At 45.8% G+C, this 24,452-nt stretch overlaps 2 protein-coding genes across 8 annotated transcripts in view; one reads left to right on the plus strand and one right to left on the minus strand.

The window, feature by feature from the left end:
- Plcd4 (phospholipase C delta 4) overlaps positions 1-1,950 on the plus strand; it is a 24,547-nt gene extending 22,597 nt beyond the window's left edge. For 4 of the 5 annotated variants that reach the window (XM_029478617.1, XM_029478627.1, XM_021161695.2 and 1 more), the window contains 4 exons: positions 326-461; positions 966-1,115; positions 1,194-1,301; positions 1,681-1,949. In XM_029478617.1, the coding sequence (XP_029334477.1) occupies positions 326-461; positions 966-1,115; positions 1,194-1,300 (393 nt within the window). In that variant the 3' untranslated portion in view covers position 1,301; positions 1,681-1,949. Of the gene's footprint in view, positions 1-325; positions 462-965; positions 1,116-1,193; positions 1,302-1,680 lie in introns of all 5 variants that reach the window. The other variant, XM_029478625.1, reaches the window with a different exon arrangement.
- Positions 1,951-2,382: 432 nt separating this feature from the next.
- On the minus strand, positions 2,383-24,447 carry Znf142 (zinc finger protein 142). 3 transcript variants are annotated; one of them, XM_029478612.1, is made up of 10 exons: positions 24,271-24,447; positions 23,864-24,041; positions 21,700-22,006; positions 15,660-16,259; positions 14,430-14,594; positions 12,106-12,930; positions 9,917-10,094; positions 6,069-8,964; positions 4,479-4,584; positions 2,383-3,283 (listed from the first exon to the last, which is right to left on the minus strand). In XM_029478612.1, exons 3-10 carry the CDS (start codon positions 21,977-21,979, stop codon positions 2,814-2,816), a joined length of 5,520 nt encoding a protein of 1,839 aa, XP_029334472.1. In that variant the 5' UTR covers positions 21,980-22,006; positions 23,864-24,041; positions 24,271-24,447; the 3' UTR covers positions 2,383-2,813. The 3 variants fall into 3 exon arrangements, with proteins under 3 accessions (XP_029334472.1, XP_021031688.1, XP_029334470.1); XM_021176029.2 differs by having other exon boundaries at positions 23,864-24,010; positions 24,215-24,447; XM_029478610.1 differs by having other exon boundaries at positions 24,215-24,447.
- Positions 24,448-24,452: the final 5 nt, after the last annotated feature.

The raw sequence follows: 24,452 nt of genomic DNA on the forward strand, positions 1-24,452 counted from the left end.
ATTTCTGAGTTCAAGGCCAGCCTGGTCTACAAAGTGAGTTCCAGGACAGCCAGGGCTACACAGAGAAACCCTGTCTCGCAAAACTGAAAAAAAAAAAAAAAAAAGTATTTACAATTCCTGGTGTACAGTAAGAACTATAGAAAATTGTAATTGGTGTGCCTACTTTCAAGCCTTTAACATTTTAGGTTGGAAATTAGAATACACTATGCAAGATTTTGCAAACTGTGAAGTTCTAGTGCGAGTCCTGTCTTCTCAGAGGTGTGAGGGCTGGATGAGGGAAGGCTGGGCTAAGCAGAGACTCATGAAGTTTGTGTCCTGGTTGCAGGTGATTAGTGGTCAACAACTCCCCAAAGTGGACAAAACCAAAGAGACAACCGTTGTGGATCCACTGGTGAAAGTAGAGCTCTATGGTGTTCCTGAAGACACAATGGAGCAAGAGACCAGCCATGTGGAGAATAATGGTGAGCTTGGGCATGGGGAAGGATCAGTCCAGACTGCTGATTGCCTTCTATCTCGTCCTCCATTTGGTCATTTGGTGCAGTCCATGGGACTCTGCACCCTCATGGGAGACAAAAGTGAAATCACCCAGGGAATCCTGGCCCTCCCTTGCAGGCTCACAAATTGGGAAAAGTTCTTATGCTTTTTATAAGTTTCTTTTTTTAAATTTATGTGTATGTGTATGCACCACCTGCATGTGCCCACAAAGGCCAAAAGAGAGCATCAGAGTCCTTGGACCGGGTTATAGGCAGCTATGATCCATCAGGTATGGCGTCTGGGAACCGAACTCAAGACCTCTGGAAAAGGAGCAAGTGCTTTTAACTTCTGGGTCATTTCTTTAGCCCCTGCTTCTGTACATTGCACCTGTGTCTTCACTTGTAAAGATTTATTGGCATCTAGGGAAAGCATTTCAGTATGGGCCTAATGAAGATGGCCAGTCTCTTCTTTTATTTCTATCTCCATTTCAGGTATTAATCCATACTGGGGGGAGACATTCTATTTCCGGCTCCAGGTACCTGAACTTGCTATGTTGCGTTTTGTGGTAAAGGATTATAGCAGGAAATCCCGAAATAACTTTATTGGCCAATACACCCTGCCTTGGACCTGTATGAAACAAGGTGAGACAAACCTTGGACTCTTGGCCAATGTCCCAACTGTGGCTCCCTTCCTGATTCAATTCTTCTGCCCATTTCCAGGTTACCGACATGTATCCTTGCTCTCCAGAGATGGCACTAGCCTCCATCCAGCTTCCATCTTTGTGTACACCTGCATGCAGGAAGACCTGGATATGGATGAGCCCTGAGGTGGGTGTTCCACAGCAAGAGTGGATAGATATACTGGCTTTAGATGTCAAGGTACTAAATTGCCTTGTCCCCGACCCCTGTTCCCCTAAGACACTGTCTTACTATGTAGCCTAGGCTGTCCTGGAACTCACTATATATAGACCAGGCTGCCCCCCAAACTCACAGGTCTATCTGCCTCTGCCTCCAGAGTACTGGCATTAAAGGAGTGAGCTGCTCTGACTGGCATACCTTGCCCTTATTAAGCAAATCTAATCTTTCTTTAGTCTTTCCTGCCCTTCCCTTTTGTGCACTTTTATGCAAGAGTTTGCTCCTTATTCTTGCCCTAGGCTTAATTCCATTCTCAGATTCTCTGTTAATCTTTCCTATCATCTCTGACTAGAAACACAGGGAGGGCCTTGAAGAACAATCTACAGATGCACAATCCTTTCCAACCTACAACTTCCTCAAAAATCCAGAGCCAGCCAAAGGATCAATGAAGGATCAAGGTTGCCAGGCAAAGGTTGAGGAAGAATGCCTGACTCAAAACTATGACTCTAGAGAACAATACACAGCCCTGAGTCCCCACTGGACTGCTGCTCCTTAGCTGGTCTAAATAGAGCTTCTCTGTCCGATTTGGCTCTTGTATGGTCTGTCATTGTTGGGCAAGAAGGGGAAGTAGGGAGGGGGGCCTTGCGGTGCAGAGAAACGACGTTTCCAAGGGCTCTCCTCTTTGTGCTGTGTAAGAAGGGAATGGAAGAGAAGCTTATAAGGCACGGGGCAAGAGCAGGAAGGGTGTAATAGCCTTCCCTGGTTAGGCCTTTACACAGCCTTGATGCTTGTAGTCCCTGATGATGGTGCTGAGCCAGTCTTCCGACTGCTGATGAAAGCTGTTTCTGGGAAGAAGCAGAATAAGCAAGAATCCTCTACTGACAAATAAGAGCTTGAAACCAGAAGCAAGGGAAGAAAGAGCCTGCACAGGTGATCCAGGTCTGTTTCAGAACTGCTTTGAGGTGGAAGAGACAAGGGACAGAGGCCCAGGAAGAGGTAGGGCAAACTCAGATGACAACCTAGGAACCATAGGACAGGGATCCAAACAAGTCTGTTAAACTGGTAATCTTCTGTTTACATGCGTTACAGAGCACTAGACACAAGGACACATGCAATTAAGTACAACTGTTTAGAAAATGGTGAAAGAAAATAGGATTTGCAGCAGTAAAAAGGAAAGAGATGGAGAGAAAAAAACAAAGCCCTCATGGCCAGGGCCTCTGATGCACCAACAACGGTGGACGCTGGAGATTAAGTCACAGGTCAAACATAGTACTACTCAAGAAGTCAATGTTTTAGTCCAAGCCTATCTTTTATATAACTGTTAATTTCAAAGGCTAGGGTCCCAAGGGTGGAGAGTGTGTTCCAGCCACACTTTCATCCCAAAGCCAGTCCTCCCTCAGGCCCGTAGTTCCTCAGGCTAGCTATAGTTTCAATTTGCATATCTTGGACTATATGTTCTTCCTACACCAGAGGTGGGGAAGGGCCTCAGCCCTCAGGTCCAGTAGGGGGAGCGGGAGGAGCAGGAGGGCTGGGATCTTCCAGCTTCACGTCATGTAGATGCACTGTGGGAGTGGTGGGGTCTTTGCCAACACCCTGGTTGGGGTCAGCCTGGTCAGGGTGGTGCCTACGCACATGCTTGACCACCTGGAACTTTTGCTTGGCCTTGTAGCTGCAGAGGCGGCAGAAGAATGGGTGGCGATCGGTATGGGTAAGAGCATGATGTCGCAGTCCAGCAGCCCAGCGGAAAGCACGGTGGCAAACATTGCAAACATAGGGCTTGGCCTCACTGTGCTTTCGGAGGTGGGTGCGCAGCAGGAAGCGTGTCTTGAATGCCTTGCCACACTGCTCACACATGAAAGCCCGGGCCTCTCTGTGCCGTGTCTCCCGGTGTACACGCAGTGCGTCAGCCCGGTTGGTGCAGTACTCACACTCAGGACATTGGTATGGTTTCAGTCCTATAGAACAAGCACAAAGTACCGTGGAAGAGGGAAGAACAGGGTCAGTGAGTCAGTATGATACTTAGATATAAACAACACAGCAGCAAGCTAATGGCCATAGCGTTCTGTCCCAGGCACACCTGACATACTGGTATCCTTCTCCACTCAGTCCTTGTATACTATATACACAGGTTCCAATGGATGCTGACAACTCACTGGACTTCTAACTAACTAGCCTACCTAACAGTAAAGAATATTCAACTATGATGGGTGTTCAATGGGAAACTCTAACCCTCCCTTGGTCATATGACACTACACTAGCTGCTTGTCCAGAGGTCCTGAGTTCAAGTCCTAGCAACCACATGGTGGCTCACAACCATCTGTAGTGGAATCTGAGGCCCTATTCTGGTGTCTGAAGATGGCTATAGTGTATTCATAACAAACAAACAAACAAATCTTAAAAAAAACTCCTTTTAGACACACTTTCTTATCAAACTAAAAAAAAAAAGAGAGAGAAAAAAAAATTAAAAAAAGGAAGAGGTAAAGATACTCCCATATGGGGGCAATGACATGCCACAATTGAAGGTACCCAGTCATCAATCCTTTACAGAGAAACCATAGTTCTCTGTAGTGGATTCCATATGCTGGAGAGCAAAAGACAAACTTGGGGCTAGAAAGATGACTGGGGTCAAGAGCACTGGCTGCTTTTCCAGAGGAGCCGGGTTCGATTCCCAGCACCCATATGTAGCTCACACACAACTATGTCTAACTCCAGTTCTAGGGGATTTGGCACCCTCACACATACATGCAGTCAAAACACCAGTGCATATAAAAAATATCTTAAAATCACCTTTCTTCTCACAATCATTCTACCACATCTACAGAGAAACCAAGTATCTCTCAGTAGTTACTGAAAATTGAGGTTGGAGGTTCTCCCTGTGTGACCCTATATATGTGTGAATGTGTAACATAATCACAGGGGAAGCTTCGTAAATACACTTGCCCAGGCTTTCGAGTAAAACTCTTTGGATTCTATTCAATGGGCTGAGGAGCCATTTCTAGTATTTGTTCTTCTAGTATATCCCCTATTCCCAGAGTGAAAGAAAACTAGGCTCTGAATCTGAGTGAGGACACCCAACAAACATCTCAGGGAGGTCAGGTTTTCCAGAGAATGGGGGATCCTTTAAGCAGGACAGTCAGCTCATGTACTCACCTGTGTGCTTGGTCATGTGGTATTTGAGTTGGTTGACCCACTTGCACTTGTACCCACACTCAGGGCATAGGTACTTCCGCTCCTCCTTATGGATCCGCATGTGGTACTGGAAGGAAGATCAAATGCAGAAGGTTTATTCCCTACACAATACGGTGCTTCTCCTTAGGGCTCAGTTGTTTCTTACTGGCTGTGTTATTGGGTAAGCCAACCCCAATTCTGTCTAATAATCTTTTTTTTTTTTTTTAGATTTATTTATTTATTATATGTAAGTACACTGTAGCTGTCCTCAGATACTCCAGAAAAGGGCATTAGATTTCATTACAGATGGTTGTGAGCCACCATGTGGTTGCTGGGATTTGAACTTGGGACCTTTGGAAGAGCAGTCGGCGCTCTAAACCACTGAGCCATCTCACCAGCCCCTCTAATAATCTGTCTTTTTTTTTTTTTTTTTTTGGTTTTTCGAGACAAGGTTTCTCTGTATAGCCCTGGCTGTCCTGGAACTCACTCTGTAGACCAGGCTGGCCTCGAACTCAGAAATCCACCTGCNGGAACTCACTCTGTAGACCAGGCTGGCCTCGAACTCAGAAATCCACCTGCCTCTGCCTCCCGAGTGCTGGGATTAAAGGCGTGTGCCACCACGCCCGGCCTCTAATAATCTTTAACATGGGGAATAGTGCAAGCATCTGTGTGTGTGTGTGTGTTTGTGTGGGTGATATGGGTGACTGATCCCAAGGCCTGTGTATATTATTAAGCAAGCACTCTTATCCCCGAGTTCCCTACCCAGGGACCCAACTTGAATTTTCAAAGGATTAAAATTGCAGTACTGGCTCAGTCAGCTATTGGATGGATCACAGGGCCCCCAATGGAGGAGCTAGAGAAAGCACCCAAGGAGCTAAAGGGGTCTGCAACCCTATAGGTGGAACAACAATATGAACTAACCAATAACCCCTGAGTTCATGTCTCTAGCTGCATATGTATCAGAAGATGGCCTACTTGGCCATCAGTGGAAAGAGAGGCCCATTGGTCGTGTAAATTTTGTATGCCTCAGTACAGGGGAACGCCAGGGCCAAGAAGTGGGAGTGGGTGGGTGGGGCGGGGGGAGGGTATGGGGGACTTTTGGGATAACACTGGAAATGTAAATGAAGAAAATACCTAATAAAAAAATATAAAAAAAATTGCAGTACTGGGAAATTTTAAGTGTTTAATAAATGTTAGCTATTACTACCCAGATTATTCTCAAAGCACTATATTGGCAGTTATTGTAATTTATCTTTACAGAAGCTCATAAAGTTATGTTATTCCTTTTACAGATGAAGAATCTAAGTTTTGAGGAGTTAAGGAACCTACTTAGTGTCACAATGGAATTACTCCACTGCTCAGCAATTAAGAGCACTGGTGGTTCTTCACAGGACCAGGGTTCAGTTTCCAAAATCCAAATGGCAGCTCACAACTGTTCTTAACTGTAGTTCTAGAGGATCTGACACCCTCTTCTTGCTCTGTAGGCACCAGGCACATCTCTCCCCCCGCCCCCCTCACACATACACACACACAACACACACACACACACACACACCCCTTACAGAATCTGACCTTGAGGCGAGAAGGGTCAGCACAGGCATAGGAGCAGAGGTGACAGTGGTAAGGCTTTTCCCCAGTGTGAATGCGGCTGTGCCAGGTGATCTTCTGCCGATTTTTGGTGCTATAGGCACAGTCAGTACACTTGTAAAGCCGGGTACCTCCATGTCCCTTTACATGGTGATCAAGCACCAACTGATGGCGACATGCAAAGTCACAAAAGGGGCAGCAAAGAGAGGGCTGGCCAGCATCCCCATCTGAGGGGGCTGTTGAAGTCTCCTCATGCTGTTCCAGGTAGTGTTTCACCAGGCCTACTCGCTCCCGGGCAGCAAAGCTGCAGAGCTGGCAGCGGTGGCTGAAATGATGTTGCCTCCGATGCTCATCAAGTGCTGGACGGTTAGGGAAGGACTCCTGGCAGGCCCCACACTCCAGCCTTGGGTGCTGTTTACGGGTGTGTCCTCGCAGGCTGGCAGGACTGGGACAGAGCAGGCCACAGTGGGAACAGTGCAAAGGGCCCTCGGTGACCTCTACAGGACAGCCAGAGGAAGGAGGTGTGGGTTCTGGGTGTCGTCGGAGAGCATGCTGCTTGAGTGCTGTTTCTGAGCTAAACTGGGCTTCACACTGAGTGCAGGAAAAGGAAGGGGTGCCCTGGTGGCAGCTGTTGACATGGCGAGTGATGTCATGACGAAGATAACCACTATAGTCACACAGTGGACAGAAGTGAGTGGGTGTTTTGTCATGTACTCGTAGTTGATGCAAGCGCAGTTTTGAGTTGGTACCAAATGTCTGAGGGCAGGAGCTGCAAGGGATGCGGCCAACACCTGTGTGTCGAGACTGATGGGCCTCTAACCGGTACCGTCTAGTAGTAGAAAAATCACAGAAAGGGCACTGATGTGGCTTCACACCCTCATGCTTGAGCCGCCGGTGCTGCTGAAGGCACCGGCTTTGTTTGCAGGTAAAGCCACAGTCCCCACACTGCAGAAGGGGCCGGGGGCCAGAGGCAGTGGGATGCCTCCGTTTTTGATGGAGCCTCAGTGCAGCAGCAGCAGGAGCAGTGAATGGGCAGAGACCACAGTGCAGATCTCCAGACTTAAGGGGGCAGCCCTGGGTCTGGTGAGTCCTTAGGGTCCTTTCCTGCTGACAACTAAAGGGACACGTGGGGCAGGAGAAGAGGGCATCCTTTTGCTTCTGAACCACAGCTGTGTCCCCATCACCAGGACTGGAATCTGTACTCCCAGTATTCAGGAGGGTAGAGTCCCCATTGTTAAGAGGAAGCACAACTGTATGGGTCTGGGGGCGCCCACGCTTTCTTTTCTGGCCACGCCCCCCTCTGCAGCCTTCAGTCACATGAGAGGTAATAGAAGAAAGCCGAGAACAAAGGAATGTGCACGAGCTGCAGTGAAACTTGCCTTGCTCAAAGTGGAACTTCTCAGAGGTCCCTGTGGGTAAGGAGTTTCCTGGTGGAGAGGTTGGGAAGTCAGAGGGTGTGGGAAGAGGTTCCTCTACTACTGGCTCCCCAGGGAGCTCAGAAGGCGCATCTTTTGGAAGCAAGAGCTCTACCTTTGATGGTAAAGGTGGGGGCTTCCTACTTTCAGCATCCTGTGAGGCTTGGCTACCTGGGAGCTGAGGATGTAGAGTGGGAGAGACAGGTTTGGGTAAAGCCTTGTTCTTTCTGAGAAGAACAGGGCATTTCTTCATCATGTGGGTGCTGAGGCCACGCTGTTGCTTAAAGCTAGCTCCACACTCAGGGCATAGCAGGGGCTCTCGGCGACCTTGGCACCCCGATTTAGAGTGCAGAGTTAGGGCTTTTTCCCGGCGAGTGATAAAAGGACAGTGTGGGCAGCGGAAGGCTCTTCCTTCTCCCTGGATCACGACCATTTGTACCCGGCCCTCCAACACCAACGCTTCTGCTTGTTCTTTGTCCTGTCTCCTCATGGCCTTAAGTAGTGACTCCGACTCAGGAAACGGAGGCAACGGTACAGTCTCAGCAGTCAGAGCTGCCTTGAATGCATTAGGTGCTTCCTCAGAGATTAGGAGATTTCTGGGAGGCTCAGAAGCTAGCTTCTCCACAATGGGCTCTTCCTCAGCAACCAAGGCAGGCGTCTCAACACTATCAAAGCTGGACAGTGCTGGCTCTTCTAGTCCACCTGGTCTTTCTGTTCCCGATGGTCCTGAGGGATCCAGAGGCCTGAACTCCACAGTGGCTGTTTCGGTGAGCCCTTCAAGGGGCAGTGGCTCGGTCTCAGGTTCTAGCTCTACTCTCAGGGCCTCCAAGTGTAGTGTGCAGCCGCCCTCTTCCACCTCCCCCAGGCTGGGGCTGCCAACCTGATCATCCTCTTGGGGAGCCTCAATGCCATCTTGTCTTTTGGGGCCGGCCTCCTCATTTGTCTCTGGTGGGGCCTGGTCCACACTGGAGTTAGCCACAATCTCATGATCGCGGTCTTCTCTCTCAGGCTGGGCAGACAGCTGGCTTGAAGGTCCTGAGTCTGAAGGAGGTGCCAGGCACTGCCTAGCCCCCTCCAACTCTTGGCTAGCATTGCAGAACTGCCAAACCTGGTCCCCTGGCATGTAGCCATGGACCTTACGCTTGTGGAAGAAGAGTGTGGTATTGCTAAAGGTTCGGTAGTCACAGAGGGCGCAGTGAAACTCACGGAGATGGGTGTGCTTGCAGTTCTCATGGCTCAGGAGGGCCTGCTTGTGGCGGCTCTGATAGCTACAATAGCGGCAGGGGTAGAGTGGGGCAGGTGTGCCAGGATGGTGCTGGGAAGCCATGTGCTTCTGTAGCTCATACTTCCGCTTGCAGGCAAAGGCACATACCTCACACATGAGGGACTTGCCCTGGTGCCGTAGTTTGTGGCTGCTCAGCTGATCAGCTCGATGGCAGCGGTAGGAGCACTGGTTGCATTGGTATCTGGGGAGAAGGGCAATCACAACAATAAATCATAACAGTTAACAGTCACTGACGAAATACTTTGGGCTGGGTCTGCACTCTGTGCTGCAGGTGAACCAGCTGATTTCACCAGCCCTCCACCATCCTGTGAAATAGGTATTTCTACTTTATAGGTGAGGCCAAGGCACTGAAGTTAAGAGCCAGCCTAAAGGTTGCAAAGGAAAAGATGGACAAAGACAGCCTAGCTTTAGGGCTGGGCCTCTCTAGTCTCTACTCTATACTGCTCCAACCCCCCAACCCCGACAAGGTGCTGGGGATTGGACTCAGTCAGGGCTTTGTGCATGTTAGCAAAGAGTTCTATCAGAATTCCTAAACTACTTCCTATAGAAAAGTAATCTTGAGTAGAGCAAGGCAGGTGTGCCAGGGTGGCATTACCCACATGAATTCTGAGGAACTGGCACAGCAATAGCCCCATGGATCAGGTTTTTGTGCTTTGCTGTCAATCCCCAGTAAAGGCATAAAATCTACAGACCAAGCCACCAGGCAGTTGTGTCCACAGGTTAGAGAATTTGTCCGGATCTTAAAGTAGCCATTTGGTGACATTTAAGTGTGTAGATCCATTTTCCTGAGACCATATTCTAAGAACTCAAGTAATACATTTTTTAATGTAGGTTCTGAGGATCGAACTCCTCAAACTGTCATGATTGCAGGCAAGCATTTTACTGACTGAGCCATATCCTCAGTCCCCAAGTGACACTTTAATCTCCATTTTCCTTTTCCTGGCCCAGAATGCTCTCACCATGCAGAATGGGCCCAAGTTACAGGGCTCAACTGTAGGAGATGGAGCTAAGATGATAGTATCAGAGAATGGTGTTAGAATGGAGAAAGCAGTAGAGCCAGAACCCTGCTAGTTAGCAAGAGCTAACCAGCATACTGTTCTTGGGACAGGGGATGGAAATATACGCGCTCATACCTGAGGTCCCCTGCATGTTTCCGCATGTGCACACTCAGGTAGTGCTTCCACTTGGTGACATAGCCACATTCAGTACACATGTAATCCTTGGTGTTGGAGTGGGTCAGCATGTGCTTTGATAGGTAGCTAACATCTCGGCATGTGAAGTCACAGAGTTCACATTTGTGAGGTTTCTCTCCTTATATTGTGTGTAGGGGAAAGAACACAAGTCAGATATAGATTGACTGAGTGGCCCTATCACCTCTTCCAGCAAGTTTGCTATGATACCAGGCAGGATCAAAGCTTTATGTACTACCAGGTATGTAGCAAACTCCACAAGAATACACTAGAGTTGTCTCAAGACAGTTCCTCCAATTCCTATACTAAAGAGAGGAGGAAAGTAAGCACTGAGTAAATAAGCCTTCAAAGATTCAAGTCTACCTTTTTTTTTTTTTTTTAGCTTAATTCCTTCTCATTTCCTGAGTACAGATTAGAACAAGAGATGAAACAGAACTGGGACTCTAGATTTCAACAGAGTAATGTGTATGAACAGCCAGCATTTATATAATGCTCACTATGTGCCTGAGCACTGTATAAAGTGTCTCCTCCCTGAATCGTCATAACAACACTATGAAGGTGCTATGATTATCACTATTTTATAGATGGGAAAAATCAAGGCACAGAGAAATCACAGAACTATTTTATTAAATGGTAGACCACATGGCCTTGGGCAGCCTGTCTCCTTATTTACATAAAGGGAGCAACAAAATATAGACCTCACATGGATGATGTATTAAAGAAGACACATCTGCCCAGCAGTGGTGGTCTACAGCTAGTCTGATCTACAGAAAAAGTTTCAGGTTAGCTAGTGCGACACAGAGAACCACCTGTTTCAAAAAACCATCCATCCACCCATCCATCCATAAGTAAATAAATAAGGCATACCAAGTTGTCAGTGAGACACAGTGAGAACTCAAGGATGAGCTGTCCTAGTGCTTGCTCAATACCTACCACTAAGAGGCTAGTGGCCATGTTCCTTCCAGACCCTCCCTACCCCTTCACCCACCACTGTATGGAAAAGGGCAGGCAACAGAGCTCTCTATGGTCTTATTGTAGATTGAAATTTAATTTCCCAATTAAATTTTTGTCTCTTATCTTTCCCTGCCTTGCTTACAAGATTGTAAAGGATGAAACTAGATAATACATATAAAACTAGGTAACACGACACAGGCACAGATTTTGGGAAAAGGCCTTAGAAATGAGAGTCTGTGAATAGACTGTATAGAAATAAAGTGTTCAATGGGGTAAACAATAGCTCTGACAAAACTATCTAAAGATTATTCTACCAACCAGAGTTTCTGTGGGAAACTGGTTTAATGGCCCATCAATTCATAGAAGTTTGCACCAATCACAGAGATGGTGCTGTAGCAGGAAGCCCAATTTAGCTGCTATCTAGGCTTCAGTAATGCTAGCAACCAATTAAGAGTCTAAAATAAAACAAGTGCAGGGGCTGGAGAGATGGTTCAGGAGTTTAGAGCACTGACTGCTCTTCCTGAGTTCAATTCCCAACAACCACATGGCGGCTCACAACTATCTGTAGTGGGCTCCAATCAATGCCCTCTTCTGGTGTGTCTGAAGACAGCTACAGTATACTCATACATGTAAAATAAATAAATCTTAAAAAAAACCAACCAACCAACCAACCAACCAACCAACCAACCAAGTACAATTTTCAGGGCACTAGAGGCGACCTGTTCAGTTCTAAGTAAAGTCACAATGTATATGGATGGTTGATTATTCTCCCTTCTCCTATTCCAACAGACTATCCCAAAACTTGAATTATGAAGGAAGTTATCTGTTCTGGTCTGGAATTCTTCACTATAAAAATATAGTGAAGAATATTCACCTGTCTGCACTTGACTAGGGGTGCTAAACTGGACAAGCGTGAGGAATGATAGTGCAGTGTTAGAACACAGGTTCCAAAATCATACTACATGGATTCAGACGCTAGCATGACTACTTTTGCTAGTTAAGTGACACTGAACTTATGTCTCACTTATAAACTCGGGATACTAGAGTTGTGCCCATAAACTTGAGGTCAGATGAAGCAATGTAAGCAATGCCCTTTGTGTGATGCTTAGTACCCAGCAAAAGCCGACTTTTACCTTCACCACATTATGACACTGTTATAAGGATGAAAGACATCTCACCAGTATGCAGCAGCATGTGTCGGATAAGCACCCTTTTGTGAGCAGTGGCAAAGTTACATTCAGAGCACTGGTGGATCTTCTCATAAGCATGCATCTTGCCAACGTGGTCCTGGTAGGCTACTGGGTTAAAGGTGGCAAAGGGACAGAAGGTGCACCGTAGCTCTTCACTGCCTGGGTGACCTTGTTTCTTATGTTTGCGGAACAAGTGCTTATTGGAGCAGGCAAAGTCACAGTGGGGACAGTGGAAAGCATAATGGCTCTTGTGGTGGGCTTCCATGGCTTCAGCTGTGGCAAAGAGCATGGGACACGAGTGATGGCGGCACTCCACAGCCCGTACGCCATGGATCTCCTTTAGATGCTTCAAGAAGGCCTTACGGTCAGGTGCTACATACGTGCAGCCCTCCTGAAAGCAGTGGAGGGGTAGTGGTTCTGCTGCAGCTGCTGCTGTGTGGCTTTTAAGGTGCTCCTTCAGTGCTTGGCTGAGGCGGAATTCCTCATGACAGACAGGACAGGCATAGGTGTCTGAGTAGAAGTTGGAAATATCCTCGTGCATGCTGGCCATGTGGCGGTTAAGTGCATTCCTCTCTACTGCACTGTAGTGGCACAGAGGACATCGGTGGGCCTTCTCGCCCAGCTCCCGCAGCAGATGGGTCTTGAGTTTGCTCTTGCTGGTGAAGAACTTCTGGCAGTTGGGACACTGGAGGCTTGGGTCTGGAAAGTGCAGATGTAGGTGCTCTACCAAATGGGTCCGCTTCTTAAAGCAGCGCTTGCATTCTGGGCACATGTGTGTCTTGAAGAGAGACTCAGTGCCTGAAGCCACATGCCCTATGAAAAAGAATGTAGAGGGTTAGGAGTCAGATTCTCTAATAGTTCATTAGATAATGACAGAAAATAGAAGCCACAGTTTGTCCAGATACAAATATCATGTGGCCTTTCTTGTCATGAAAACCAAACACAAGAGTCTCAAATAAAAGGTAAGAAATTCCTCTCTTAAGAGAAATAGACCACAAGGACTACCTGGTTTAAGTGTTTTCCCAAGTCACCCACTATTCCTAACTTTTATTTGGAGCTGCACAAGAGAATCTGCATAGAGCCTTCTTATTCTTGCTGCCCTTGCTGTATACAAATAAGCTGAAAGGTCAGCAGGGCTGATGAGAAAGACAGAGCCTCCTATGAGTGAGCAGAAAGAAAAGTACTCTAAGCTTCCAAACACTGGCTCACCAAGCTCTAGAGAATTGAGTGATGGTAATAAATACAATCAGGTCTTTTTTATTTACCAGACATAAATATAATCCCTTTGGGATGATTTTGTTTCTATTAGGGATGAAGTATTTCTATTGAGTTTGAAAATGGAAACAAAGAGTCAGAAAAAAAGTCTTAGGAAGTTAAACAAAACAGGTAGATCATTGATAACCTGCACCATCTACACTATGAACAGAATCCCTTTTCCCTGCCAAAGAGGTCCCTGTCTGCACTGGATTGTTTTATGTCAATGTGACATAAGCTAATGTCATCAGTGAGGGGGAACCTCAAGGAAATGCCTTCATAAAATTGGGCAAGCTTATAAGGCAAATTTTAATGACTGATAGGGGATTTGGGATGAGCTTGTGGTCCTGAGTTCTATAAGAAAGCAGGTTGAGCAAGCCAGTAAGTAACACTCTTCCATGGCCCCTCATCTGCTCCTACCTCCAGGTGCCTGGCTTGCTTTGAATTCCTTTCCCGATTTCAGCGATGAACAGTGATAAGGAAGTATATTGTCCAATAAACCTTTTCACCCCCAACTTGCTTTTGGTTAAAGTACTTCATTATAGCAACAGAAACCCTAACTAAAACACTGGCTCAGGAAACCTTGCTTACAAGAATAAATTATATTTATAGCTGCCCTATGCTACTAGCTCACCTGACCTATTCATCAATGTCTACTAGACTTTGTTGTGGTTTTTAAGTCCTTGAGATGAAGCCTAAGGACTCACACATATGAAGGATTACTCTATTGTTACTTCCCTAGCCCTAGTTAGGATCTTGACTTTTGAGTAGAACAGAAAGAATACATGTAGGCTGGAGAAATGGCTCAGTGGTTAAGAGCCCTGACTGCTCTTCCAGAGGTCAATTCCTAGCAACTACATAGTGGCTTAACAACCATCTACAACGGGATCCTATGCCCTCTTCTGGTGTGTCTGAAGACACCTACATTGTACTCATATACAACAAACAACAGATCTGAAGCGAAGCTCAGAAAACCAAAACCCAGAGCCCAAATGCCAGGATGCTCACTATCCCCCCCTCTCTCCCATGAAGAGCTTCAATCTCAGTGATGTTATTACCTTCCAACTGCTGAGCCCCTGGGCTTTTATCCATGACTTTCTGGGAGTCTTTTTGGGTGACACTCTCCTCTTCCTCTACATCCTCTTCTTCAGCTGACTCCTGCCCAGGCAAAGGTGTACTTGCCTCCTCAGAAGGCTCTCTGTCTCCTGGAGGCAGTTTGGCAGCTGGGAACACATAAAACTTAGTCCACAAGAGCCAGTGACAGGGCTGAATGCTGGCACTTTATTTCTGGCAAGCAAACTACCCTTCTCTCTGTTTAGCAAGAAAGGATCTTGGATGTAAGTATATGTGTTCTTACTCAAGACAGGGATATGAAGAGCAAGAGTAAAAACCTAGTCTAAAAACCTCAGACTCTTGCCTGTCAGAACTTTGAAGTTACTGGGAAGATGGCAGGGGTTGAGAGGCAGACAAGAGTAGACTGTTCTTCCTGGGCCAGGTCTCTGGAGCTAAAGGCTGGAATGGTTCACAGCACAGACACATACCCTGACTGCTCACTGTTCTACTGAGGACTAATTTGGACTTCAGGCTCACACCTTGCCCCTGAAAGGTCTTCTCTTTCTAGATTTTAGAATAAAAAAAGGGGCCCAGCAAGTCAAGTTCTCATAGTCTGTTGTCTCCCGGTCTATTTTCTGCTTCCTGCTCCTATACTTAGCTCATGCTGGTTTTGTTGTTTTTGAGACTAAAAGATTAAATTGATGAAGTATTACCCTTCCCGAGATTTCTTTTAAAAATAACCCTATTCCTTTCTACCCACTCTCAAATCACTTATTTATTTGAGACATAATTTCATATTATGTCTGAGTTGGCTTGGACTTTGTGTATGGCTACAGATGACCTTGAATTTCTAAGCTCTGAAGTGCTAGGATTGCAGAACCTAGTCTCCCTCACCCTAAAGGCAATCCACAAACATTCTCCTAGGAGCAGCAGTCACTGACACACCCTTAGTGTTTGAAGTGAATCAACAGGATATTCCTAAATCATTTCAGATTATACGTTGCATAAGCCAAATTTCACTCTTTGTCATAAACACTGGATTCCTTTTGTCTCATGTATTCTAACTGGTTAAGTTTTCTAGAGCCTTTCCTATATCACCAGTAATTCCATTCTCTTAAGTCACTGACTACATTCTGTCATATTCATGGAACAGTCATACTGTGAACAAATGTCTCTTATAAGAGTCAACTATGGCTACATTCTAGGCATGGGACTATTGGATCCTGGTCATTTACCTGGCAGTAGCTCCTGGGATGGAAGGCCCTGAACAGCAGAAATTTCTCCCCGTGCTCTGGCTCCATGGCTCCGCTGATGCTGCCGGAATAGTTTGACGTTGGAGCCCATGAAGCTGCAATGGCTGCAGTGGAAAGGGTAATGGGCCTGCCGATGCAGCTCCATTCCTTGCTGACTCCCAAAAAGCAGGGAGCAGCCCCGGAATGAACAGGGCACAGGAACTGCCTTGTGGGTCTGTCTCAGGTGATGCTGCAGACCCTTGCGATCTTCAGCAGAGAACACACAGCCAGACTCTGGGCAGGAGAACATGTTGGGAGTGACCCGGTGAATCTTGAAGTGGCTCTTCAAGGCCTGGGGTTGGACAAACTCTTGTCTACATACAGGACATGGCAGGGGGCTATCTGGCAGGCTGGGGTCCTGCAGAGGGCCACGGAGGGTAAGGTTGCTGGGGGGCAGCTCTACAGAGCATGGGGGACTAGAGAGGTCCTGCACAGCCTGAATATGGGTCTCAGTGCACTGGTGCAGGGAGAGCAGAGTAGGCTCTGCAAAGCTCTGTTCACAGCGCTCACAGAAGTATACCTCCACCACCTTTACCAGGACACCTGCAGGCAGAGGACCGACAGAAAAAGGCACAGAATCAGATGGAACAAGACTAAGACTTGAAGGAGTTAGTCACTAGAAGAAATGTAGGTGAATCTTTTCATAGTCATGGAGTACAGACAGACTTTGAGTCTGGCCTGTACTGGGCTATAATAAGCCTATAGGTCAGGGATAACCTGTCTGGTATCTGGCATATGTCTTTGGATTTCTCATGTCTGGTGAAATACTTGGCAAAAGATGTGTGCTTAGTGTGTTAATGAATCAACAAACAATAAAATCCAGAAAGCATTCAGAAAGAATATTTGGAGGCAAAGTCTGTAAAATGCCTACCATATAAGCACGAAGACTTGCGTTTGGATCCCCAGCACTGAGGGTGCAATGACAGGCAGATTCCAGAGCTTCTTGGCTGGCCAGCCTAACCAAACTGGAAAGTTCCAGGTACGATAAGAGACCCTTCCCCCCCGCCGCATCCCCCCTCCCCAAAAAAAGGATAGGGGCTGCTGAGAAGACATTTGCCACCAAACCAGATGACCTGTATCCTGTATTCAATCCTCAGAACCCACATGGTAGAAGCAGAGAACTGAAGTCCACAAATTATTCACTCACATGCTCGTGCACACACACACACACACACACACACACACACACACACACACCAGAGTTGAATAAGATGTAAAGGAAAGAAAAATGAAGAGAGCAACTGAGGAAGATCCCTAATATTGATCTCTATCATTTACAAAAGAGCATATATGTGCACACATACAAATATGTACACACACCACACATACATACACAAAGGCAAATAAAAATTAGAAAATAGGGCTGGTGAGATGGCTCAGTGGGTAAGAGCACCCGACTGCTGTTCCGAAGGTCCAGAGTTCAAATCCCAACAACCATATGGTGGCTCACAACCATCCGTAACAAGATCTGGCACCCTCTTCTGGAGTGTCTGAAGACAGCTACAGTGTACTTACATATAATAAATAAATAAATCTTTAAAAAAAAATTAGAAAATAAAAATGAGAAACTTTCAAGAGAATGACAGATGAGAAAATTTTCTAATATAGATTATGAAAGGCATATTTTGCTCAAATAAAATTTAGAAAGTTTCAGCGGGCAGTGATGGTGCATACCTTTAATCCCAGCATTTGGGAGGCAGAGGCAGGCAGATTTCTGAGTTCGAGGCCAGCCTGGTCTACAGAGTGAGTTCTAGGACAGCCAGGGCTATACAGAGAAACCCTGTCTCAAAAAAGAGAGAGTTTCAAGAGAACAATGATACACTAGGAAAGATACCCAATATAAATGATGTGTTGGGCTGGAGAAATGGCTCAGTGTGAAGAGCACTGGCTGTTCTTCCAGAAGACGGGCTCAATTCTCATCAACCACAGGTGTGTCTGAACTCCAGTTCTAGGGGATGTTATATTCTTCTAGCCTCTACAGGCACCAAGCACACATGGACACACATGTAGGCAAAATAGCCACACATAAATATCAACAAGCTAAGGAATATGTGTTGCTTCCAAAGTCTATAAAGAAAAATTCAGACAAAAAATTCATAAAAGGGGGCTGGTGAGATGGCTCAGGACTGCTCTTCTGAAGGTCCTGAGTTCAAATCCCAGCAACCACATGGTAGCTCACAACTATCTGTAAGGAATTCTGATGCCCTCTTCTGGGGTGTCTGAAGACAGCAACAGTGTACTCACATATAATAAATAAATAAATCTTTTTAAAAATTCATAAAAGAACCTTCTTTTCAGAAGAGCTAGATACAGTAATTGCTATTTTTAAAGGAATGAATAGATCTCAATGATGGCAAGATTTAGTCTTCCAACTGCTCTGAGAAGGACAATTTGGAACTCCACAAAGTTAAGACCACACTTGTTAGTGGTAGAACCATGACTCAAGCACAGGGCAGCTCGGCTTACATTTTATTCTGCTGTCTGCTCCCTCTCTATTGTTATTTTGTTATTGTTTTTTTTTATTCTATGGTGATGTAGTGAGACAAAGTCTGGTTATCTTGAAACGTGTTATGTAGATCAGAATGGCCTTGGACTCACAGAGATTTGCCTGTCTCTGCTTCTTGAGTACTGGGGTTAAAGGTGTGCACTACCACATTAGACGGTTATTTTCAAATTATTCTCCCCAAACCCCTGTTCACTTGCTCTAGGACAAAGTTGCTGGGCTTTTTGTTTGTTTGAGACAATCTTTTTATGTTTTTTTAAAGATTTATTTATTATTATTATATCTATGTACACTGTAGCTGTCTTCAGACATACCAGTAGATCAGATCTCATTACAGATGGTTGTGAGCCACCATGTGGTTGCTGGGATTTGAACTCAGGACCTTCGGAAGAGCAGTCAGTGCTCTTAACCACTGAGCCATCTCTCCAGCCCCGAGACAGTCTTTTTAAAAAATTACATTTACCTCTTTATTTAGGTATTTGTGTACATGTGTGCTATTGTATATGTATCAAGGTCAAGGGATAACTTCTTGGGAGTTGAAATTTTTCTACTTTTGTTTTTGAGGCAAGGTCCCTTGTTGTTTCTGTCCCTGTGGTGTGTATCTGAGCTTCCCAGCTTCTGGATGATTCTCCTGTCCTGTACCTCCCATCTCTCAAAGGAGTGTTGGGCTATAGAACCAAGCCATCTCATATGTATAAACTTTCTACATGGTTCTAAGGATGGAATTCAGGTTGCCAGGGTTGCATGGCAAGCACTTTTGTCTGGTAACCGTTATATGAAACCATGAGACAGAGTTTTGACATGTACTCATGCTGGTTTATGTAGCTTAGGCTAGTTTCTAACTCTAGATCCTTCTGCCTCAGTTTCCCAAGTACTAGGATTAAATGAATGCTGGGAGTACCTATGCATACCAGCACACTTGTAGTGGGTTGGCTTAATGCTGCTTGTATTCTAATGCTAATTTTGGGTGCCCAAGACTAGTCGCCCCAGAGACACCCCCAAGTTATTTCTGATTGGTAAAGATGCCGATAGCCAATAGCTGGGCAGAAGAGACATAGGTGAGGTTTAGGTTTTCGAGAGCTTGGGGTTGGAGAGGGACCGTGAGGAGGAAGGAGAGGCCGCCATGGGTTAGGAGTCAAGAGAACATGGTCCTGAGGGCTGAGCAATTTGAGTTAAGAGCAACCAAGAACCAGTAATAATGCAAGGTTAGCAACAGGAAAGTAGATTCTAACAGCATAGAGGGTAGTATCTGCTCAGCTACTGTGCTGTTTAAGGCTTATTATAAACATAAAGGCTGTATGTGTCTTTCATCCGATACCTTAAATAGTTAAGGCAGGGTAAAAAACCTCGGGTCAGGATTAAATAATTTCTACAACACACCCTCACCTGTCAAAGTTATTTTTGTGTGACTACATATTAAATCTACTTTATCTTTTTAACCTGTGTGTAGTACTTCATGGCACTGATAAATCTAAATGAAATTCTGCCCTGTGGACCACTGAGATGATTCCAACAACAATAAAAACAACGCCAACATCAATAACATCCCCTCTCTATATGCATGTGGGTCTTCCTGTAAGAGATGTACCTGGAATGGAATTACTATGACAGAATGTGCATATTGTAAAATTTGCTATAAGGCTAAACTGACCTTCAAAAGCTTAATTTGGGATGTAGATGCAGCTCAGTGGTAGTACAACCAATAGTGACAACATAAAATAACCTGGGTTCTTCACCTCGGACACAGACAGATTTATGTTCTACACCAATCTAGTCTATATAGCAAATTCCTTCCAAACCAGCCAGAGCTAGTGAAATTGTATAAAAACCAACCCAACAAATCCCAGCGTTGCAAGGTATTATATATCCTTATATAGCCTCTCCTCAATTCTAGGCATTTTTTAATATGTACACGTTTTTAAAAAATTAATTTATTTTTACTTTTATGAGCGTTGATTAGTGTTTTGCCTGCATTTATGTCTGTGTGAGGTCATCAGATCCACTGGAACTGGAGTTATAGACAGTTGTGAGCTGCCATGTAGGTGCTGGAAAATAAACCCCAGTCCTCTGCAAGAAATTAAAAAAAAAAATAAAAACCAAAAACCAAAAACTTAGTTTTTGCCAAAATTGAGAAGCGAAAAATAGCTTCTATTTTATAACTATATGAAATGAAGCATTCTTCCATAAGGCTATTGTTTCTCTTTATTTCTTCTTTGTGAACTGCATATAGCCATTCATATTCATTCATTCATTCTCTCTCTTTTCTCAAGACATCTTACTGTGTAGCCCTGACTGGCCTAGAATTCACTATGTAGACCTCTGCCTCAGAACATTTAGAAATTCTCCTCAGTCCTAGAATTAGAGGTGTGCACCACCACATCTAGCTTAAAAAAACAAAGCTAAACTAAAACTAAAACCAAAAACAGTGAACTCTTTTAAAAAAAACTGGCTTTTTAAAATTTTTTACTTAAAAACAACCCACTCATTTATATAAAATGTGTATACACAACATGCACATGTGACGGTCAGAGGACAACTCGTACTAGTCGGTTCTCTCCTTTCACAACGTGGGCTCTAGGGACTAAACACAAGTCATCCCGCTTAGTGGCAAATGTCCTTATTCACTGAGGCATCTTGCCAGGCCCTAAACTTGCTTATGTTAAAATGTTTCTGTTCTTTATTTTTGAGACAGGGCCCCAGTATGTAGCACTGGCTGGTCTTGAACTCACAGAGATTGGCCACCCTCTGTCTCCTAAGTACTGGGAAAAGCGCAAACCAATACATAGTCCATTTATGCTCTCTCTTTACCCCCAGAGAGAAGTGTAGAACTCTTACATGGTCTAATTACCTAATTTCCCCAGCATTCTTTGCTATTATCTTACACTGACAGAAGACAAAGCTTAAAACTGTAACTGAGAGACAGCAGTTAAAACACGGAGTTTGATAAAAATGAAAGTTTTAGATGTACAGAGAATAAAGAGAAACTTCGACTGGAATCATATGCCCTCCTCTCTCAACAGCACGCCCTGGGTGTGTGCTACACACAGGAAACCAGAGCAAGGGAAGAGCACTTTCTTCTGGAAAGCCTTGCCAAACTCAGCATGGTTGAAGAGGCTGGGCCTCTGGCCTAATCCCTGGCTGGCTTAGGGTCAGTACAGAAGAAAGCCTCTCCAAGGACTGTAAGAGCAAGGACAAGCTAAACTGGCAGGGGTGTCAAAAAGGTTTCTTGTTCTGGATTACTGCCCAGCAGACACAAAACTCTTTTGGGTTAAACTTTGCCAAGTTTGTTACAAGGCTGTATGTACCTTGCCAGCCTTCCATCAACATGCACCAACTGCAAACCAAATTATAGCATCTCAGGGTGTAAAAATAGCATGCTACCTTGTGTTCTCATCACATTCAGAGAGAAGGACCAAAAATAGCACAGATGAAAAAACTCAAGGCGGTGTCCCACTGGCCTGGTAGCAACTATGTTTGTACCTGAGGTCTCTTCAGGAGCTCCTGGGGACAGAGTTCCAGTTACTGCTTCCACAATGATCTCCATGTTCCCTGGACCCTCTTCAGTAGCTGTGGCCTCTACCAGCAGGCAGCCTGGGTCAGCAGGCAAAGGTGCAAGCTCCCCAGAAGCACAGGTATTCTGGACAGGGCCCAGGATTCCATGGTTTGAGAGAGGTGGGGGAATCAACAATAGTTCAGAGCACAGTCCATCCATCTCCCCAGTGCCATTAGCCAGCTGGGATGCCAACACAGGGTCTGTCATTATCACTGATTTGTGTGCTGTGGCCTCCTAAATGCCGACACAAAAAAAAAAAAAAAAAAAAAAAAAAAAAAAAAAAAAAAAGCTTTATGTACATATATATATACACACAGAATTCTTAATTTCTTTTAAGTTGGCCCACACATTTAAGCATTTCCTTCTATAGCAACATGCCACACTTTATTATTCTAAACATTTTCAAAACAACATCCAATACAAAAATATGAGATTAAAGTCAGAATTAGTAGAGAACCAACAAGCTGAGGCTGACATTAAAGATTACAGGTTCTGGTTCCTGCAAAGTAACCCTGGCAACAAAACTGAGTGGGGTCAAAGGCTCTCTCTCTTACTACTTGATGGTCTCATTATTCCTCATTATAAATATGATCCTCCTTGACCTACCTCCCCAGGCATCCCTCCCACTCTGCCCTCCTAACCTGATGATTTGCCATTCTCTGACTCACTTTTTTGCTTACAGACCCTTCTACTTTCTCACCCCTCCCATTCAACCCATCAAAATCTCTTGTCTAGCGAGTCAGATACTCCTTAAGAAAATAAACATCATTTCTGCTATGAATGTGTCCTAACATTCTTAATTTTCTCTTTTCTGGGTCCTGACAGCCTTTGTATGTAGTTCTGTCAGAAACCACACTGCACTGTTGTTTCTCTACCAATCTCCCTTCCTAGATGTATAGCTCGGCTGTCCAGAAAACGGTGGTGGATCCCCTGAAGCTGGGGTGCTTGTCAGACACCTGATTTGGGGGGCTGAAAACTGAACTCAGGCTCTCAGAAAGAGCAGCATTTACTCTTAACCACTGAGCCATTTCTCTAGTCTCACACTTTTTAAAAAAATGTGTTGCTAGGGATCAAACCCAGGGCTTTGTGCATGCTAGGCAAGCACTGTACAAATGATCTATCCCAAGCATTGGATGTGGAGCTTTGAGTAGTTTGTTGGCATTTTTCACTTCATTGGACCCTAAGCATCAACAAGCTAGGTAAGTTAGACAAAATGGAAATTCTAGTGGACCAGCTGAGTTGCAGTAAACCCAGATCTTTTAAACTAAGGCATCAAGCCAGTGGTTCCTCAAATACAAGGTAAATTTCCAATTCGCGAACTTACTAAAGCCTCCAGTGGGAACACAACTGAGAAACAAACGTATTAAACTGCATGTCCTGTTAAACACGACTGAAATAAATGAGATAATCTTTTTAAACTTCCAGGACTCAGGAGGCAGAGGCAGGCAGGTATCTGTGAATTTGAGGCCAGCCTGGTCTACATAGTGAGTTCCAGGACAGAGCTAAACAGTGAGGCCCTGTTTCAAACAAAACTGGGTCACTGAGTATGTGCCAGGTGAGAGTGGCTAGTTGTCATTCTACAGATTCCCTCCACGTAAAAAAGCTCGAGGGCTGTAGGGATGGCGCAGTGATGAAGAGCACTGACTTCTCTTCCAGAGGTCCTGGGTTCAATTCCCAGCAACCACATGGTGGCTCACAACCATCTGTTAATAGGATCCGATGCCCTTTCCTCCTGTGTCTGAAGAAAGCAATCGTGTACTCACATACATAAAATAAACAAATATGTCTTTAAGAAGCAAAACAGCAAGAACAGACAGGAATTTAAGAAGGAGGCAGGGAAGTGCACTTCCGTGGTCAGCGAGGCTTTTTGGAAATCACAGCCCCCACGGACTTCTGGTTATCGCTGCTCTAGGCGGTCTTCCAGCCCATCACATGGCCTCAGGAAGATGGGGCAGACGGAGGAGGTAGGAGAGAGCCAGAAATAAGTAACGTGCTTTTCAGACCGGAGAAGCAAGGGACACCGAAGCCTGGGGAACAAGGCAACCCTGCGTAGGCACCTCAGTTCCCACGCGCCTCTGGGCTTTGACTCACTGTGTGGCCTTGAGTCGAGGCACTTGCCTCTCTTCTCTGGACCTCAGCTTTCCTGTCTGTAAAGTGGAGGCGGCGGCGGCGGCGGCGGCGGCGACAGCCAAGTCACGAGATACAGCGGAGGAGAAAGGCGTTTTGGAACCTGCAAGGCTTGGGATGATGCATCGTCACGGTTATGGTCCTGAGGAGAGGCAGCGGATACCCGGGCGGGGCCCGGAGCTGTGACGCGACTGAGACGCCCGAGTGCAGCAGAGATACGCCCGCGCCCCTCTCACAGGCGCGCTCTCCGCAGCACCTCCTCCCGCGGGCTCCACCTCCAGGGCCCACTCAAGTGGGAGCTAGAGAAACTTTTACCTCCAGCTCGCAGCGCCCGCACTTCCCCTGGTTCCCGCCGACAGCCGCTCTCTCACCTCCTACCCGTGGGCTGGTGGGAGCTGCATCTCTATGGTCCGACTGGGACTGGAGTGGCTCCTCGGGGGCCTTTGATGTGGCCGCCCCCGGCCCAGGCGCCTCTAGGAATCCGACGTGTGGCAGCCACTCTGTCTCTCTTCAAGGCCCGTGCTACTCTATGGTTTCCCCTCTATGTCCTTGA

The sequence above is a fragment of the Mus caroli genome, chromosome 1 (genome assembly GCF_900094665.2).
Source record: "Mus caroli chromosome 1, CAROLI_EIJ_v1.1, whole genome shotgun sequence".
Classification (NCBI taxonomy): Eukaryota; Metazoa; Chordata; class Mammalia; order Rodentia; family Muridae; genus Mus; species Mus caroli.